This window comes from Corapipo altera, unplaced genomic scaffold (assembly GCF_003945725.1).
Source record: "Corapipo altera isolate COAL_440 unplaced genomic scaffold, ASM394572v1 0, whole genome shotgun sequence".
Lineage (NCBI taxonomy): Eukaryota > Metazoa > Chordata > Aves > Passeriformes > Pipridae > Corapipo > Corapipo altera.
In genome coordinates this window covers 24,367,151-24,384,836 of record NW_020884872.1, presented here as the reverse complement: position 1 = coordinate 24,384,836, position 17,686 = coordinate 24,367,151, and the positions used below count along the sequence as shown (strand labels likewise).

Below are 17,686 nucleotides of genomic sequence, written 5' to 3'. Positions count from 1 at the left end.
TGGAAATCCTTCCTGCCCAGGAATACCAAACGGTCCAGGGACTCCTGAAAGAAAGAGAAGAAATAATCAGTACTGCAAGGAAAAATGTACAATTGCAATTAAAAGGACTCACTTTAGACTAAGTATAAAGAATGGGATTTTCAAAATGGAAAAAACATACAGTTCCCACTGATTTTTGTTTCATTTATTTCAGATGATGTTGTGGAAGTTGTGGAAGTTTTTATTAAAAAAACCAAATACTAGTTCTCTGCCAAAGCTCTCTGGATAGCTAATTGCATCTTACTGTGTGGAATGCTAATAATCTTGTGTCTGCCGGGTAACATATTATTTCAATATAGGAAGTATTCAAAATATCCTAGGTATACTGCAGCAGGTAAGAAAGCAGCTTTGTTCTTCGGTGCCTCCAGAGCTCACAAACACTTAGCATTTTTGGGGGTCAGTTAAAACAGAAAGTTTGAATCCAAGAAGTTCTCTACAGATCAAAAAACCGTTAAATGGCCAAAAATCTGACCCACCAATAATAGATTATTCTTTTAAGTAGATTTGTCAGGAAGCCAAAAGACCCCTTTTGTTTATTAATTTTAATGAAAATAATAATATTTAATTGTGACAAATGATGTACCTTACCTGAATGAGGTTAGTTGTTTCTTCCAATGCTTGATAATAAACCTCTGAATGGTGTTTGAGATGGCACAGCATGTTAGTAACAATAAAGTGTAACACAAAAGAATAGGAATGAGCCATTGAACCAAGCAGGAAAAGGCAGTAAAGTTTTATATCTATATCATTTCTTAATCCTTTCAGAGCCAAAATGTTGGAAAAATTAAAAAAAAAAACCAAACAAAACCAAAAAACCGTAATTAGTTATTTGTTTGCAACATCAGTCTGGTGGCTTCTTGATGGAAGAAAACCAGGTGGTGACCCCTACTGAGGTAAGTGCAGCCTGTAACAGCTCTATGGGTTAGAGCTGGAAGGATGTATGGTTACACTGCAGGAGGGGTGATGGTGCCAGCAAAGCACTGTGCAAGGGAACAGAGCCCCGAGGTGTCAGCAGCACAATGGCACACTGATGGACACTGAAGCTTTCAGGAGAAAGGTGAGCACTGACAGATTTGCAACAAAAAGAAAGAAAGAAAAGTCATAGTGTTTGTGTAACTGGAATCTGATTAAAATATTTTGAGACCTGATGGCTGAGAGTAGACTCGGGCATTTGCAGCTTGTTGAGCTCAGTGGGTGCTACAAGATGCTGCTACCATTGGGAAGGACCCAGACTGTCCAGCACTGGGGAATACACATTGCTGCTTCTCAGCAAGGGCTGGCTGAGCTGCAGCACAAACTCCAAACAGTGACCTCCCTGACTTTGGGAGTTCTCCTATACAACTGTCTACACTCTACTGCATTTTGTGACATCTCCAACACCCATAGCTGAAACAAATATTAAGTGGATCCCATTCTCAGGAATACAAACCTGGAACACCTCTGTCTCCCTTCTGGCCCGGAGGTCCTCGGCTGCCTTCCACTCTGCTTGGCTCTCCCGCTTCTCCTTTGTCCCCCACTACACCTGGGAAACCTGCAGAGCCGTACCCATCTGGACCTGTTGTGGAGTTGTTCAAAATTAAGAGGAAAGCTGAAATGTTTCTGCATGTAGCAACACATCGGCATGCTAACACACATGGATAGACCATATGGATTTACAAAATACATGAGTTATTTAATGGCTCGTTTAAAAAAAAAAGGCTCATAAGGGGAAAAAAAAGCCTTGAGGCCTGTACTTTATAAGAGGAAAGAAGTTATGATTTGAAGTTGTGTTCTGATTCATCTGTGGGCAGCACATTGTGTATGACTTTGCTTGCCTGAACCTACACTGGGCTTTGGAGGGCACAGTTAAGAAAGTCACATTACAAAGATCTCACCAATCAAACTTGCAGCCAACACGATGTTGTGCCTATGAACAGGCAGACTAAGAGTCTCACTTACCTGGTGATCCTGGTAAGCCCTTAGTGCCTGGTAAACCATGCAGTCCACTGATTCCTCTTAAGCCAGGTAAGCCTGTTTTAAAATAACGTTCATTATTATCATAATAGTTTCTATGAGTTTGTATAAATTTCTAGGCAAAACATTCAAATGCTTGAATAAATACTATTCTGTATTAAAATCTGGTGTATTATATGCAAATTAATTAATTACAATACACTTATTATGAAATACATCATACCATGGTTTTGTGATTGGCAAATTCTGTTATTATCCAAAAAACTCATTATTCTGGAGGTGCTTTTTAAAATTTCTCTGATCTGTCTGGTAGCATGCCATTAGTTCCAGTCTTGCTGCCACAGTTTTTTTAATACCTACTTACTTTTCCAAAATCCTCAAACCAAGACAATTAAGCCATAATTGTAGGCTCTAAATGTGGTTATAATAAAGCTGTCTTCGGGAGAAATTCATTGTGTCATTTAAAAAACCCCAACAAAACCCTAACAAAATGTCTAATAGCTGCTGTTACTGTTGTTTACAGGTAAATTTTATTCCATCTATTTGTACCTGTCAAAATGGTAAGCATTATGTTAAAACTACACACATATCTCTAGTCAGTGGCTGGAGCTCTGGAGGACAATTCAATATCAGAAAAATAAGTGGCTGTTCTCTCTCTTCACTGTCTATATGGGCAGCCTTCATAACTATATTAGCTTAGCTTTGATACAGATTCAGATAACAGAATAAAAGCAGGGTAATTTCTGGCTGTAAGGCAGAAAAAAATCTGCTAACTTAATATAGTAAGGAATTAAGTAGCAACTGATGAGACTCTGTATCCTGTGATAAAACAGCTTCATTTTAAACTATCACCTGCATTTTGATAGCACAATTTTGTCTAAGCTGTAAGTCACTTATTCTTGAAAACAGATATTGGATCAATTCAGTTTTTGGTGACGATTAAGACAAATATGTTGCTTTTTATCTAATGCCACATTAGATAGTCTCATCTTGTAAATCACTACCCTTGCTGCATTTCAAATAATGTTTTTTTGTTTCTTGAAAATTTTCCTGGTTGAAGGAGGTCATCAGTAGTTAAAATGAGCTGAGAAGACACCAGAAGCCTTAAATCAGAAAGCAACCACATGTGTGCTTGCTAATGCCCCTGTACTTTATGAGGAATAAATATTTAGTAGAGGAAACTGTGACATGGAACTGCAAAAGGCCCCTGTTCTTCTTCTTCTTCACACCAATGAAACAATACCAAGTGCTTACACTGAAACAATTGAATAGCTGAAGCTGCATGAATACCTGCTTGTCCTGGTAAGCCAGGCCAGCCGGGAGTTCCCTTTTCACCTTGAAATCCAGGCGTCCCAGGGCTTCCTTGCTGCCCTGGCGGGCCAACCAGTCCTGGCAAACCTGTGTGACAATAACCAATCATTGCTTATGAGTGTCCTTAAAACCAGTGGCCCAAAACACAGACTTGTGCTACCTTTATTCTCCCAGCCAGCAAAATAAAGACTTTCCCTTCCTAATGCCAATGACACTGCACTGCTCATCCAACTAGAAGAAAACTAAAGAGAGCAAAGGTAGGAGAGACAAAGTATAAAAGAATAATTCATTACAAACTTCAGGTTTCTGACAACCTCAGAAAGACAGTGGGCTCCTCCTGTTAAAATGATAACTTGACTTCTGTTGCCAATCACAATAAGTAATTTCATCTCTGTGCACCTCAACTTCCCCTTCTGCTGCACCTGTTTTGCGTTTCTGACTGGAAAGCTGATCAGACAAGGACTGTGTCCCGGTGAGGTACCCATTGAAACTCTTCCAGTCTTGGCTGGAGTTTCTAAGCCCTCTACGAGTAATATGGGGAGCAACTGTTCTGAAAGAACATTTCCATGATCCTCCTGCAATAAGACATGTTCTGAAGCCCCAAGTGTATGATCCAGCCACAGGTGAACCTGACTTGGTTTCTCTTGCACAGCTGGCCCATGAGCCTGGCTCACAGGCTCTATAACTGTGTCCTGGGGGATATTGACTTCATTTATAGAAGAAAAGATCATTGAAAAGCCCACTTCTTCACAGTATTGTGACAATATTAGAACACCTGAATATGCCAGCAACACAACACTTGACTGGACACATAGTTGGCATAAAAAAGGAAAAACTGGTATGAAGCAGAGTTAGGCTTTTGACATCTGTTAAATTCTACTGTGAATTCCACATCCTTGTCACTGCTCTTCACCAACCGAATGATCAACATGTTAAAAACCTTAATGATTTTCTTTCAAGGCAACTAGTTTTTTTCTTTCTCTTCCTAAACTGTTATATTCTTTTGAGTGTTTAAAAGAATATTTTACCTTCCTGTCCCACAGAACCAGGGTCACCCTGTGTGCCCTTGAGGCCTTCAATGCCAGGGAAACCAGGATCTCCACCTTCACCTTTTTGTCCCACGCCTCCTCTTATGCCTGGAAAACCACAAAACCAGTATATTATTTTAATAATCTCTATACAATCCTAAGCTAATAAGCATAATGTGAACTTGGCTACTGAATGGGTACCGGTCTTGCCACATAAAGACATTCTTCTCATCATGGTAGCTGCATAATCTGGAAGAATGAATAGTCATCTAGCCAAACCATCATTAAATTTGTTTTTAAAAGTACTCCCCATATTATATGGAATGTGACACTGATGTTCAAGTGTTATGCATGTGCAGGGAAATTTTAATACATTACCTAACCAACCCAACCAAAAATATATCAGATTTTGCTATCTCATCTTCCATAATCATGGTCTTATATTGCTCCTTTTATCATCAATGGCAAAAAATTTTATAGAAATGTTTACTGTAGTTCCATGTGATGTTTACTGTTATAACTATACTTTCAGTTGAAGAGGTGAATGTAGCACATACTCATTTCAATAAGGAAAAGATGAACCTCTCCAGGAACTGTCACTGACACAAGTTCAAGAGCCACCAAAAGCCCATGGTAAGCTCTTCCTCCCTTCCTCTGTGGACTTTAGTATGTGAAAAGAAATACATCTAGAGAGCAACTGTGAAATTAATACCTGTTAAGCCTGGCACACCAACTTCACCTTTAAGGCCTGGCATTCCTGGCAAGTTTATAGTATCTCCCCGATCACCTATTTCAAGAAAAAAATGAACACATGAGCGGTAAGGCTTTAATTTAAACACTATTTCTTGTTGTTTTGAAGGAATTGCTACTTCTGAGGCAAAATTCAGCAATTATTATCTTTCTAGAATACAAAAGGAATAAGTTAAAGAAGGTTAAAAAAGTTTCTAGAACAGCTCCCCTCCCTGCCATGGATGGATTTATCCATGGACAGTACAGGTTGCATGAAATTAACAGTATTAACCTTTTCATAGCCTCCCACATCTGCAATAACATTCTGTAAGACTGTATGAAGACTCTTTAAGATTTAAGATCCACTAAGACACTTCAGAATTTACTGTCAAGTATTTGATGGGTAATGAATACAAACAGCACTCAGATAAGAGAGCAAACTCACCTATTTCTCCATGTGAGCCAGGAGTACCAAAATGGCCTGAAATTCCTGGAATACCCTTTTCTCCCTATCATATGATTGAAAAAAGGTATCAGTTAACAAGGCTGAGGATTTATTCAACCCTCCAAGCAGCAGAGTTTGGAAATATTTTTGAGTTTCTGTAGTACTTTATAGAGCTGCAGGTCAGTTAAGATAGACCAGTACAAACCAAAGGACAAGTTATGTTTGCAAAGACTTAAGTTTGAAATTGAGGATATCCTATTATGCATATATAGAAGTGAGTCCTTATGCTGGTTTTGGCTGGGGCAGAGTAAATTTTTTTCATAGTAGTTAGTATGGGGCTATGTTTTGGATTTGTGCTAGCAAGTGTTGATAACACCGGGATGTTTTAGCTATTGCTGAACAGCGCTTACACAGGGTCAAGACCTTTTTTGCTTCTCACCCCACCCTGCCAGAGAGCAGGCTGGGGGTGCATAAGGAGTTGGGAGGGGACATAGCCAAGACAGCTGATCCCAAATGACCCAAGGGTTAATATCCCACACCACTTGGTGTCATGCTCAGCATGAAGTCTAGGGGGATGGTGGGATGAGGGACTGGTTGGGCATCAGCCAGTTGGTGGTGAGCAATTGTTTTCATTTGTATCACTTGTCTTTCTTGGGTTTTATTTATCTCTCATTGCTATTTTCCTCTTCATTAATATTACTGTTGTTATTATTATTATTACTATTTATTGTTACTATATTTTATTTCAATTATTGAAGTTCTTATCTGAATCCACAGGTTTTCTTGCTTTTACCCTTCCAACTCTCTTCTCCCCATACTGCTGGGGGTATAGGGGATAACTGAGCAAGTGGCTGTGTGGGGCTTAGTTTCTGGCTGGGGTTAAACTCTAACAGTCCTGCAGTCCTTGGTTAGAAAAAAGTCTTATTGAAACCTAAGGGCAGAGCTACCTGAAAAAGGAATACAGTTTTTGTCTCTCTTAAATAAATGATATTTGTGAGTCAACTGTAAGAACTTTTCTAAATGTTTATTTCTTCCAGTGTAATTTATTTTGTGGTCAAAGTGAATAATAGTGAATTACCCTCTAGAAGCTAAGATCTTTAAACTCTTCTACTGATAGATGAGTGGCAGTGAGTAATTTTTGCCAGTAATACCATCAGTCCTGGGAGAAAGAAAAGTAAGGCTGGCATTGAGAATAATTTTTACCAACAGCAGCAGCAACAGGACCAAGGACCTAGAAGGAACCATCTGGGTCCTCATTGGCAAAAAGATGGTACATGAAATTTGGATGTTTCACAATGAGAAAAGAAATTACTCTGCTTAATGAATGTTGGAGGGATCAAGCAAAAATATTTGATCTATTTATTCGATGATTATTGCATTTTTATCTTTGCACTGTAGTTGTTCAGCACAATTGCAAGGGGTAAATGCTACTTAGAGAAACTGAATGCTAGCATGAGGACACCCTTATTCCCTCATGGTCATGAACTCACTCTGACTCCTGTGCTGCCAGGGAAGCCTCTGATGCCAGGAGAGCCAGCAGGACCAGGATACCCTTTCAGACCTGTCAGCCCTTTCGCGCCAATATCCCCTTTCACACCAGCCACGTAGCTGGGATGCCCAGGGGACCCTGGAGTTCCTGTCTTTCCAGGAAGACCTGGCATTCCCTTGCTACCTGCAGGACAGGAAGAAGAAAAATAAATAAGGGAAAACTCACATGTAGTTCCTTGTGTGTAAGAAGTTTTCCTGCAAGCAGCCTTCTTGAAACATGGCACCATGATGTGCTACACAATGCAGCACACACACACACACACATGACATCACCCCTCAAAGCTTTCCTCAGGGGTGAATGTGAAATGCAGCTGGAAGCTCAGTTTTGGTATCAGAGACTTTGCTGGGGGGGGGCTGCAACATTATGGTACAATGAGCAGGGAATATTTAGTATGGTAGCCGAGAAAAGGCACCGATTGATAGTCCTGAATATGCTTGCCTTGTTTTGCTGTGACCACTGACCTTTTAAGCCAAAGAATCCCTTTGTGCCCCTTTCTCCAACATCTCCTTTTTCACCTTTAACTTCCATCATCATGCTGGGCATGAGTTTTGGGGGTTCTCCTGGGGGGCCTTGATCCCCACGGTCACCTAAAGGGTAAAAAACCAACCATGTTACAAAAAGCTAGTCAGCAGCACTGTGTTAGAAAAAGTGAACAGAAGAGTGAATTGGGAAAAAGGAATAATCACAGAATATGCTGAGTTGGAAGGGACCCACAAGGATCATTGAGTCCAACTCTTAGCCCTGTGCGGGACCATTCCCAGGAATCACACCATGTACAAGCTACGGAAAATCCACTTGCATAAAAAGTAACCCGTGTCAATACATGTCAGTGGAACAGTCACACTTAAGAAAACAGGAAAACTGAGTTAAACTTTTGTGCATACAATCCTGGGGAGCAAGAACCAGACTCCTCTGTGATAGATAATTTAGCTCTCAGCAGATCAGTTAGGAATCATGTGTTTATAAAGAAACGCAAAATTATGGTTTATAAAAAAAACCAAAAAGCACACTGAAGAAAGCACAGAAAAGTGAAAGGGAAATTCTCGGTCAAAAAGCCTTGGGCAAAAGAAAGTGTTTGGATTTGTGACCAGTCATATTGTTCATTTTCTTGACTTTATGGTTACTGGTGACATCAGTAAATGTCTTGAAGAAAGGACCCACATATGACTATCTTTAGTTCTTTATGGGGTACAGAGACAGGCCAGTAACCCACACTTGTCTCCCATGACTATGCACTATGTATTTCTTCACCAAGAAGTATATTTGCACTTCTCTTCACAGAGGCTGCTTTCACACTTGCTTCTTGCTGAGACCTTATCTGAGTGTCTGAGATCACTGTTCTGCAACCTCTGAACTGCAGATGACTGGGTTTTTTTAAATACCAGTCTTAGGGTCCCTAGAAAGAACATTTTGGCCTTGAGGCAAAACATTTATATAAAGATAATTATATGCAAAGAAGAGAGGACTGAGTTACAGTGTTCATTTCACTGGTGATGATATCAACTGATATGTTTGTGACTTTTAACTATATAATTGCCTTGTTTTCTGAATATTTCAGTGCCTTTACAGTGCAACTGGAGCAAAATCCAAGTATTTTCCCCCAAACACTTTACAATTCCCAGGAAAAGGCTTTGTTGACTTCTGCACATGCCCAGAGGTGCCGCTATCTGAGTTCAGATGAATAATGATATGTCTGTGTTTAACCTTAATGTAGAGATTCACAAAGAAGTAACCTTTCCCTGAGCCGAAAATCCAGGCCTCTTGGCCAGAGGCCCATGTGTGAAATAGTTAGAGGAATGTCTGAGCTAAATTTACCATGTGAAAAATGCATCTTCTTTATGTCCTTGTAAAATAGTTCTGCAGATGTGAAGAGCAAATACGCTGGTACCACCCATAAGCAAATACCTTTGAAGCCACGTGCGCCCTGTGAGCCTTTATCACCCTGAGGCCCAAGTGGGCCAAATTCTCCTTTGATTCCCTTGATGCCTGGCCTTCCTTTTAGGCCTGTCATGCCTTTGAAACCATCAATGCCAGGTGAGCCTCTTGAACCTTTTAAAAAAGAAGGGGAAAAGAACTGTTACTTTACTCAGATTTCTGCAAATGAAGTAAATGTGAACCAGCAACACATGACTGAAATGGTACAAAAACTTCGGTGCAACAGTACCTATTTTTTGGGTACCTTGATGCTTACAGCATTCTGCAGCTCTGGAACAGGCACCCAAGCTCTCTGAGAGGTAGTAGAGCTCCTGAGGTAGTGTACTCTCGGGAGTACACTAACCTGCCTCAACTGGCCAAGAGGAAATGTGGAGATGGCCAGAACTTAGTGTATTCTTCTGAAAGATCAGTTCAACCCCTCTCCTAGAGATAAGCTAAAGAAAGATACACAGTTCCACACAAGGTTTTTAGTCAGCCTGTTCTACTACATGTAGAGATACAATTCATGGGTCCAGGACTGCCTGGCCTTTTCTCAGCAAAAATTCCCCTACTGCTCTTTTCTAAACAAGATGGGTAATGCTAACAAATGGATCTTAATTTCCCTCAAATGAGAGCTGATCAGTACTCCAGAGCTGTCCCAGGAAAAAAGTTCTGTCTTTCCAGCTGATGAAATTGCAACATGCATTTTTAAGCATGCATCCCCTTTGTGTTTAACTTGGCTTCACATGGAGTTGAACCCACTTGAAACCTCCTGTGGTGTAGGCAAAGTGCATTATACGTAGTGTTTTCACGGCTGGCAGGTGAGAATCTCACCTTCTCAACATAACATTAGTATCCTGCTAAAAGTCAACATCGAGGTCTTGTGTTTGGCATTGCTCAGTTCACAGCTTCCAGCTTTAAAAAACTTTAAAGCCAAGGTTTGGGGAAACATCTAAATCTCAATGAGCACCAGTGGGACTAAGACAAGGGAAAGACTTTTAGAGAAAGAAAAGAGTAAATACGCTATTTTTTGAAATGAGAAATAAAACAGCCATTGCTTTTCTAAATAGATTGAATATAACAATCTACCATTGTGCCAAGCTGTTGTGCCAAGCACAATGCAGGGGAAAATGGACAGTGATTTTGGAATATGTGATCCTAATTATTTTGTTTTAAACAGAGGTAGACCCATCAGAGAATGTGTCCAGTTCATCGCTAAGCAACTACTTTTTTCAAAGCAGCAGTCCAGAGCTTACCTTTATCTCCTGGAAAGCCATCCATTCCACTTATGCCAGGGGGACCAGTCACTCCACGTATGCCTGGTAATCCCGCGTGGCCTGCTTCACCTTTGTCACCAGACAGACCTTTCAGGCCCATGGGGCCAGGAAAACCTTGCTCACCATCTTCTCCCCTAGCACCAGGTGGACCTGCCATGTGAACACAAGAGCAGGGAGATTAAAAAGTGTTTGGACGTATATGATGATTTCATACAAGGTAGCTCAAGAGGGAGAAAACTGCTCTCCTACCAGCTCCATATTGAGGTGGGAAATTGGAATTTTTTTCATCAAAGAACTGCAGAAATGATTGTAAAGATAAAGCAGCTCATCAATGTGAACCAGTCTCGCTATCAGCTTGGTTCCACATCCACTGCGAACAGGAACTTCTCCTCCTCTTTAATTTAATAATTAAGCCTCTCTTCCATAAGACTATTCCCAGTCTGCCAGCAGAAAACTCTGGTAGGTGGCTATAGATGGAAAAGCAGTAGCTCTGCCAGTGAGGACTATCATCACCCCTATTTCCCATGTGTGACATCAGCACAATTTGCTATCACAGTGACTGCACTATTATGGTAATTTCCCTGTCGGGGAATTAATGCCTGACGTGTCCCACAGCCCCAAGCTTAACTTTCCACTGTGAAAACTGTACAGTTGCCCTGACACAGAGAACTGGCAAGAGGAATGACACAGGACAGCAATACTTCCTCACCAAGAGGTCCTTGAGAGCCAGGCCCACCATCTGGCCCACGATTTCCTGGTGGACCTGGGAATCCATGCGTTCCTCGTGTTCCTGGTAATCCCATCAAACCTGGGAGACCTTGCGGCCCTGGATCTCCTTTTGGTCCTGGCAAACCTGGGTTACCATCCGCTCCTAAAAGACCATAATCATGCATTAGAGATCATACATATCTAGAGAGCTTATCTTTACATATCTTTTCTGAGCATGCACTAGTCTTTCAGGGTGTGTTTTTCCTTTGAAAATTCAGTGAGAACAGGAAAAGCAAATTAAAGGACTGCTCATCAGTTTTAAAATAATTGACATTACCAGTACTGATCTCAATATTTTAATCAGAAAGACTGACTGGCTCTTTCAAAATAGTGGTAACAATTTGCCACCAGGTGGATACAGATGGAGCAGGTTTCTTTCACTTTTAATCCAAACAATTCTGTAATACCTGATCTCTCTATCGCATATATCTTAGTAAGCATTGAATCAAGCAGCTGACCGAACCACTGAAATAATGCTATGTATCTTTTCTAAAATGTTATAGGCAGGAATAGTAACATTTAAGGCAGACAGTGTGTTTTGTGTTATGGCTCAGAAATAACAAGCATTGTTACAAAGCATTGTTATAAGAGTCATACAAATTCCTTATCAAAAAGGCCCTGATTCTACATGACTTAATGCACTAGGTGAAAATTTGTCTCTATGTCTCTACCATATAAAAGCAAATGAGGTCTCAAGTTTTAAAAGCTAATGCCTGCTTTTCATTCAGGTTGGAGAAGTAGCAACATACAAGTAGTACATAGCATTTAAAATCCAGGTCAAGTGGATCTGCTTCTCTTTATTAGGTTTTACATTAGTGTAGGTCCATTGGCTCAACTTATAACTTTATATACTATGTGACCAATACATCTGTTCTTGAACAAGCAGCAGTCACAAGCATTGAGGCCATGTTGCTGAGAACACAGCTGCGTTGGGCAGGGCACGTCTCAAGGATGAAGGACCATTGCCTCCCTAAGATCTTGCTTTAAGGTGAACTTGCCACTGGCTGCCGCAAGAGAGGAGCCCCAAAGAGAAGATACAAGGACTCCCTGAAACAACATCTCAGCCTTGGCCGTATTGATCATCATAACTGGTCTACTCTGGCCTCCAATCGGGAGACCTGGAGACACACCATCTATAATGCTGCTGATGCTTTTGAGAACGCACGCAGGATCACTCTTGAGGAGAAAAGACAACGCAGAAAGAATCGTGTCTTGCAGAATATACCACCTAAGGAGTCTTTCTGCTGTGCCTTTTGCAATCGGACATGTCTGTCTCGTACTGGCCTTTTTAGCCACCAACGCGCTTGCAACAAATGTGGGTAGAGCCCTTCCCAAATCTTCATTCGCGAAGCCCAGCCATGATAACTTTATATGGCAAGTGAGCTTTATAACTGCAATCACTTAAAGTGAGTTTTCTCAAAAACAGAGCACAGACTTCAGTTTCCTATTCTGAAAGTGGCACAGATGACATAAAGCAATCCCTAGCCATTTCCTATAAAATGAAAAATATTTATAACTCATATAAAAATTCACATGCCATTTGGACCCATTCTGTCAGAACTGTAAAATAAATCAAGAATAGACAAACTGGTAACACTTTTTGTTTTCACTGTACTTATTTTTTGTTATTACTGAAAGCTTTGTTCTACAGAAAAGCTTACAAAGAGGGTGCAAAGTCACACTAATTTTTTTTGTTTTCAATCAGTGTTTTACCTTGAATTTCTTCCCCTTTTCAGAGGGTTAATAATGTTTTCTGCTTTTTCTCAAAGTTGTGAAGTGCCACAGAGTTGCTTTCATCCCTTTCCTTCACTCTGGAGCTCTACTGAAAGTGAAACCAGCTCTCCTTGCTTCAAATAACTCAGGGAAGAGGATGCTTTGTTTATTTGTATAGAAAATCATGAGAAGAATATCCAAAACCAGTTCCTGTGACAAACTCCTTTGCTTTGAGTTAGTCACACAATTACTACTTCTTTCTCACTTCCACTCAGGGCAAGGGGGTAATCAGTAAATTTAACTATGTGTCCAAATGCTCCTGAAACTGTGTAGCAGAGCATGCTAAATTCCCATATGAGCTTTTCTGAAAGTCCTCCACAGAGTTCAGAGAGTAACAAAGTCAGATTTTGTAGAGAAATTATGGTTTTTTCTGTTTTGTATAGGGAATTTAGCATGAGTTTTAAGGTCTGTGAAATAACAAACTAAAATGAACACCCTGAAGTTATGAATAAGTATATAATGTTTTTTTTATGTTCCTGAGTGCCCAAAGACTGACAAGGTAAAATGGCTTATTAACACTATGTCCTCTTAATTAAAATTCACAATTTTGGCACTAGTGCAATGTGCTGATTGGCAAAGCCAGACATCTTTCACCCAGCATTACCCAGGCATCTTTTGGCATGGGAAACAACTTCAGTATTATGCAGTAGGTAAGTGAAAAGTCAGGATAATGACTACATCACCATTCCCTTAACTACAGAGGAAAATAATTAGCAGTATGTCTGAATGCAACAAAGATGAGCAAAATCTGGTTCTGTAATATCCTACTGTAGCTGATTTCATGTAGAGCAGTGTGAAGAAGAGCTGAACATAAGCAATGTATCTCCAGAAGGTGTTTGGAGGAGCCAGGCTTATTGATAACAGTTGACACAGATGTGGAAAGGATGGGAGATCATCAGACACTGGGAACTGATACTGGGGTCATCACAGAATCATAAAATATGCTGAGTTGGAAGGGATCCATCAGGATCATTGAGTCCAATTCTCAGCCCTGCACAGGATCACACCATGTGCCTGAGAGTATCATCCAAACACTTCCTGAACTCTGTCAGGCTTGGTGCTGTGATCACTTCCCTGGGGAGCCTGTTCAGTGCCCAACCACCTTCTTGGTGAAGAACCTTTTCCTAATATCCAACCTAAACCTGCCCTGACACAGCTTCAGGCCATTTCCTTGGGTCCTGTCACTGGTCACCACAGAGAAGAGATCAGCGTCTACCTCTCCTGTTCCCCTCATGAGGAAATTGTAGACTGTGATGAGGTCTCCCCTCAGTCTCCTCTTCTCCAGGCTGAACAGATCAAGTGACCTCAGCTGCTCCTCATACGGCTGCCACTCAAGGCCCTTAACCATTTTCGTTGCCCTCCTTTTGTTACTCTCTAACAGCTTAACATCTTTCCTATATTAAAGTGACCAAAACTGCACACAACATTAAAGGTGAGGCCGCCTCAGTGCAGAGCAGAGCAGGACAATCCCCTCCCTCGAACAGCTGGCGATGCTTTGCCTGATGCCCCCCCCGGACATGGTTGGCCCTCCTGGCTGCCAGGACACTGCTGACTCATATTCAACTTGCCATTGACCAGGACCCCCAGGTTCCTTTCTGTGGCACTGCTGTCCAGCATCTCATCTCCCAGTCTGTACAAACATCCAGGGTTGTCCCGTCCCAACCACTTGTCCCATCCCACTTCCCCTTGTTGAACTATGGTTGGTGATTGCCCAGTCCTCTAATTTGTCAAGGTCTCTCTGCAGGACCTCCCTGCCTTTGAGGGAGTCAACAGCTCCTCCCAGTTTTGTATCATCTGCAAACTTCCTTAGCATCCCTTCCAGTCCTACCTCCAAGTCATTTATGAAGATGTTGAAGAGCACAGGGCCCAAGATGGAGCCCCGTGGAACCCCACTAGTGACAGGTCACCAGTCTGATGTTACCCCATTCACTGTTACCCTCTGTGCTTAGATTGTGAGCCAATTGCTCACCCACATGATGTGTTTATCCAGTTGTGTGCTGGACAGTTTGTCCAGAAGGATCCTGTGAGAGACAGTATTGAAAGCTTTACTGAAATCCAAAAAGTTTACATCAGCTGGCTTCCCTTGATCATCTAGGTGGGTTGTCTTGTCATAGAAGGAAATCAGGCTGGATAAGCAGGACTTGCCCTTCATGAAGCCATGCTGGCTGTGACCAAAGACTTCATTGTCTTTCAGCTGTATTTCAATACTTCCCAGAATAATCTTCTCCATAACTTTACCAAGCATTGAAGTGAGACTAATAGGCCTGTAATTTCCAGGGTCCTCCTTCTTTCCTTTCTTGAAAATCAGGACAATGTTTGCCAGCTTCCAGTCTGCTGGGAACCTCTGGTACTTCCTAACACGGTCTTTTAGTACTCTCACATCCTTGTAATTTGACATTTGTATCACACTCTTACTCAAGCATTTCTTTATTTGAAGAAGCTGTTACCTCTAATTCCTGGTACTCCTTGATCTCCTGGTGCACCTTTCAGTCCTGGGAAGCCAGGGAGCCCGACATCCCCTCGGGAACCTGCTGGTGCTCCAAAAACATCACCAGGAAGGCCCTTCGGTCCTGGTGCTCCTGGAGCTCCGGATTTTCCTGTAAGGCCTGGGTGTCCCTGAAGTCCAGGTAGACCATTTGGACCTCTGTCTCCCCTGGGTCCAGTAAAACCTGAAATAAAACAGGGACTAGGGATCACAGGGTTCACTACAAATGGAGTTCAAATCCTAGATAAACCATTATAATGCCCTCTTTTTACCACAAGTGACAGGTGAAAGGCTTCTGTGGACTAGGAAACTGGACCTGGACTGGAAGTTGAGTCCAAGCACTGGTGAAAGACAGTACAAAAGACTGCAAAAAATTGGTCCCTGTGTCCAAAAGACTGCAGAAAATTGGTTCCTGTGTTCTGGGAGCCATATGATATGGGAGCCGTAATTTAGCATTTAGAGCACTCTGTGGAGTTTAGCAGGGGAAATACAGGTTCATGGTCCTTCCCTATGCTGCACAGAACCATGTTTTATTATGCAGTCCTTGCCTGTTGACCAGGGCATGCATCAACTCTTCTTTTTCTTTCTCTTTTGCTGCTACAGGTGCTATAGATAAGTCTAGTCTATCAGGCCATGTGCTGTGAAGCCCCATGAGGGTGAAGCAGCACCTGGCACTGGATTCGGGAAAGTTTTCAGCACTTCAGAATCTGTGAGGATTTAGGACTTTGAAAACAGATAAGATGAAAAGAATTTCTAAAGAGCTTGTAGATTACCTTGCATCAATGGGTTCTGTATTGTGCTACAGAAAAAACCCCCCTCTGTCCATTTCTGTGATGAAATTACTCTGGTCAACCACCAGGGAAGTGGTAGTTTCTGGAGGTAATTCTTGCTGGACTGACTGATGGTACGTGAACATATATACCTACTGCAGCTTATATGTGTGTGTAGTGGCACAAACATACAGGCTCATTTGACTTACTATCTATGAACAGATATATGTGTCCTGATGTGTCTTGAGTTGATGTATCTCGGACATCCTGGAACCTCTGAAGAGATAAACAAGCCTTGGGACTTTAAAAATCTGTACCTATTACACACTAGCATAAAATTTGACAGGCACTGGACACTTGCAAAACACTTTGGGAACAGAGCTGCCTATGCACAAGGTGAGTAGCTAGTACTCTACCTTTGATATGTGCAGTATCATTTATACTAATGTTAGAAAGAGTTAAATAGAAGTACTAATGTTATTATTTTCTTCCTTTCTGCATCATCATTATGAGTAAAATCTCTTTGGAATCTGAAATATCTTGTTATTGATTTTTTTTGACATGAATTTCATAAATTTTTACTGTCACATTTATAATTTTGCACTACAAGGCAGGTTGACATCTACGTCACTTTCTAGCACTATAGTAGTTGCAGGAAATCATTTTGGATTTGAAAAGTAGCAGTTATGTCTAATAGCTTAGTGATTGAAGGTAGAAGAGAAATAAAAACGTATCTGGAAACAAGTTTTTGTGTTTCAGTACTGTAGCAAAGAGGTCAAAAATATATAAAGAATGACTAATTATTTCAAGATACCTGGAGGACCTGGGAATCCTTCCCGACCTGGATCACCTCGTGTACCATTTAGCCCTGGAAAACCCATTGGACCTGGATCACCTGGGAATCCTCTTGCACCTTTTGCACCTAAATTATACAAAAGGAAGTAAGAAAGTGTGATTTGAACAAACAAAAGAGAAATGTGCATATAATGTAAGAAAATGTAGTAGTAAATATCATCATAATGTGTTTCTGGACGTAAAGATGAAGCTTTTTAAAAGATTTAATGGGACTATACTGTAGCTCCTTAGAAGTATTCAAGATATTCAAACATGGACCAAAATCTAGGCTAAGTGTTTTTACAAACATGGATTAACCTGACTTAAAGACTAATGATATGGAAACTACTAGGGTGAAAATAATTAGTCTCACAGACTTTTTGGAACCTTTTAATATTTTGTAAATTAAGACTTTTAGCTCAAGGTCAAAAGGCAATGCCAAAGAATAATGTTCACAGAAGCGGGCACAGATGAAATACTGTAGGAGGAACAAATTTTTCCCTTCCCCGCTAAACTGATCACAGAACAAGAGCAGACTGATTTAGATGACCGCAAACAGAAACGTAAGGCTAAAGGTTAGAGCTAATCATACTAGAAACCAAATACAAATTAACTAGCCTACTTACTATAATTGTAACACTTCAGGTCTAGAGATTCTGTAGTAAAGAAGGGCTGTGCCCTGAAAAAGTGTTTATACCGAGTTGTCTCCTAACAGGTAAAATGAGACCTTGCTTCCTTGTGATATAGTATTTAACATTTCAGTTAAATATTACTGTTTCTTAGCATCTCAAAACCTGCAAGCATGTTGTAG

The 17,686-nt window shown here is 41.0% G+C and overlaps 1 protein-coding gene across 1 annotated transcript in view; it reads right to left on the bottom strand.

Annotated features, from left to right (window-relative positions):
• The window catches only part of COL4A2 (collagen type IV alpha 2 chain), a 145,523-nt gene that overhangs the window by 8,766 nt on the left and 119,071 nt on the right, over positions 1–17,686 (bottom strand). The window contains exons 28-41 of the mRNA XM_027645734.1: positions 16,856–16,963; positions 15,234–15,455; positions 10,955–11,116; positions 10,225–10,395; positions 8,960–9,103; positions 7,516–7,641; positions 6,996–7,177; positions 5,506–5,569; positions 5,044–5,118; positions 4,332–4,439; positions 3,283–3,390; positions 1,978–2,049; positions 1,469–1,594; positions 6–44 (exon numbers count right to left, since the gene is read on the bottom strand). Of these exons, the coding sequence (XP_027501535.1) occupies positions 6–44; positions 1,469–1,594; positions 1,978–2,049; positions 3,283–3,390; positions 4,332–4,439; positions 5,044–5,118; positions 5,506–5,569; positions 6,996–7,177; positions 7,516–7,641; positions 8,960–9,103; positions 10,225–10,395; positions 10,955–11,116; positions 15,234–15,455; positions 16,856–16,963 (1,707 nt within the window). The remainder of the gene's footprint in view (positions 1–5; positions 45–1,468; positions 1,595–1,977; positions 2,050–3,282; positions 3,391–4,331; positions 4,440–5,043; positions 5,119–5,505; positions 5,570–6,995; positions 7,178–7,515; positions 7,642–8,959; positions 9,104–10,224; positions 10,396–10,954; positions 11,117–15,233; positions 15,456–16,855; positions 16,964–17,686) is intronic.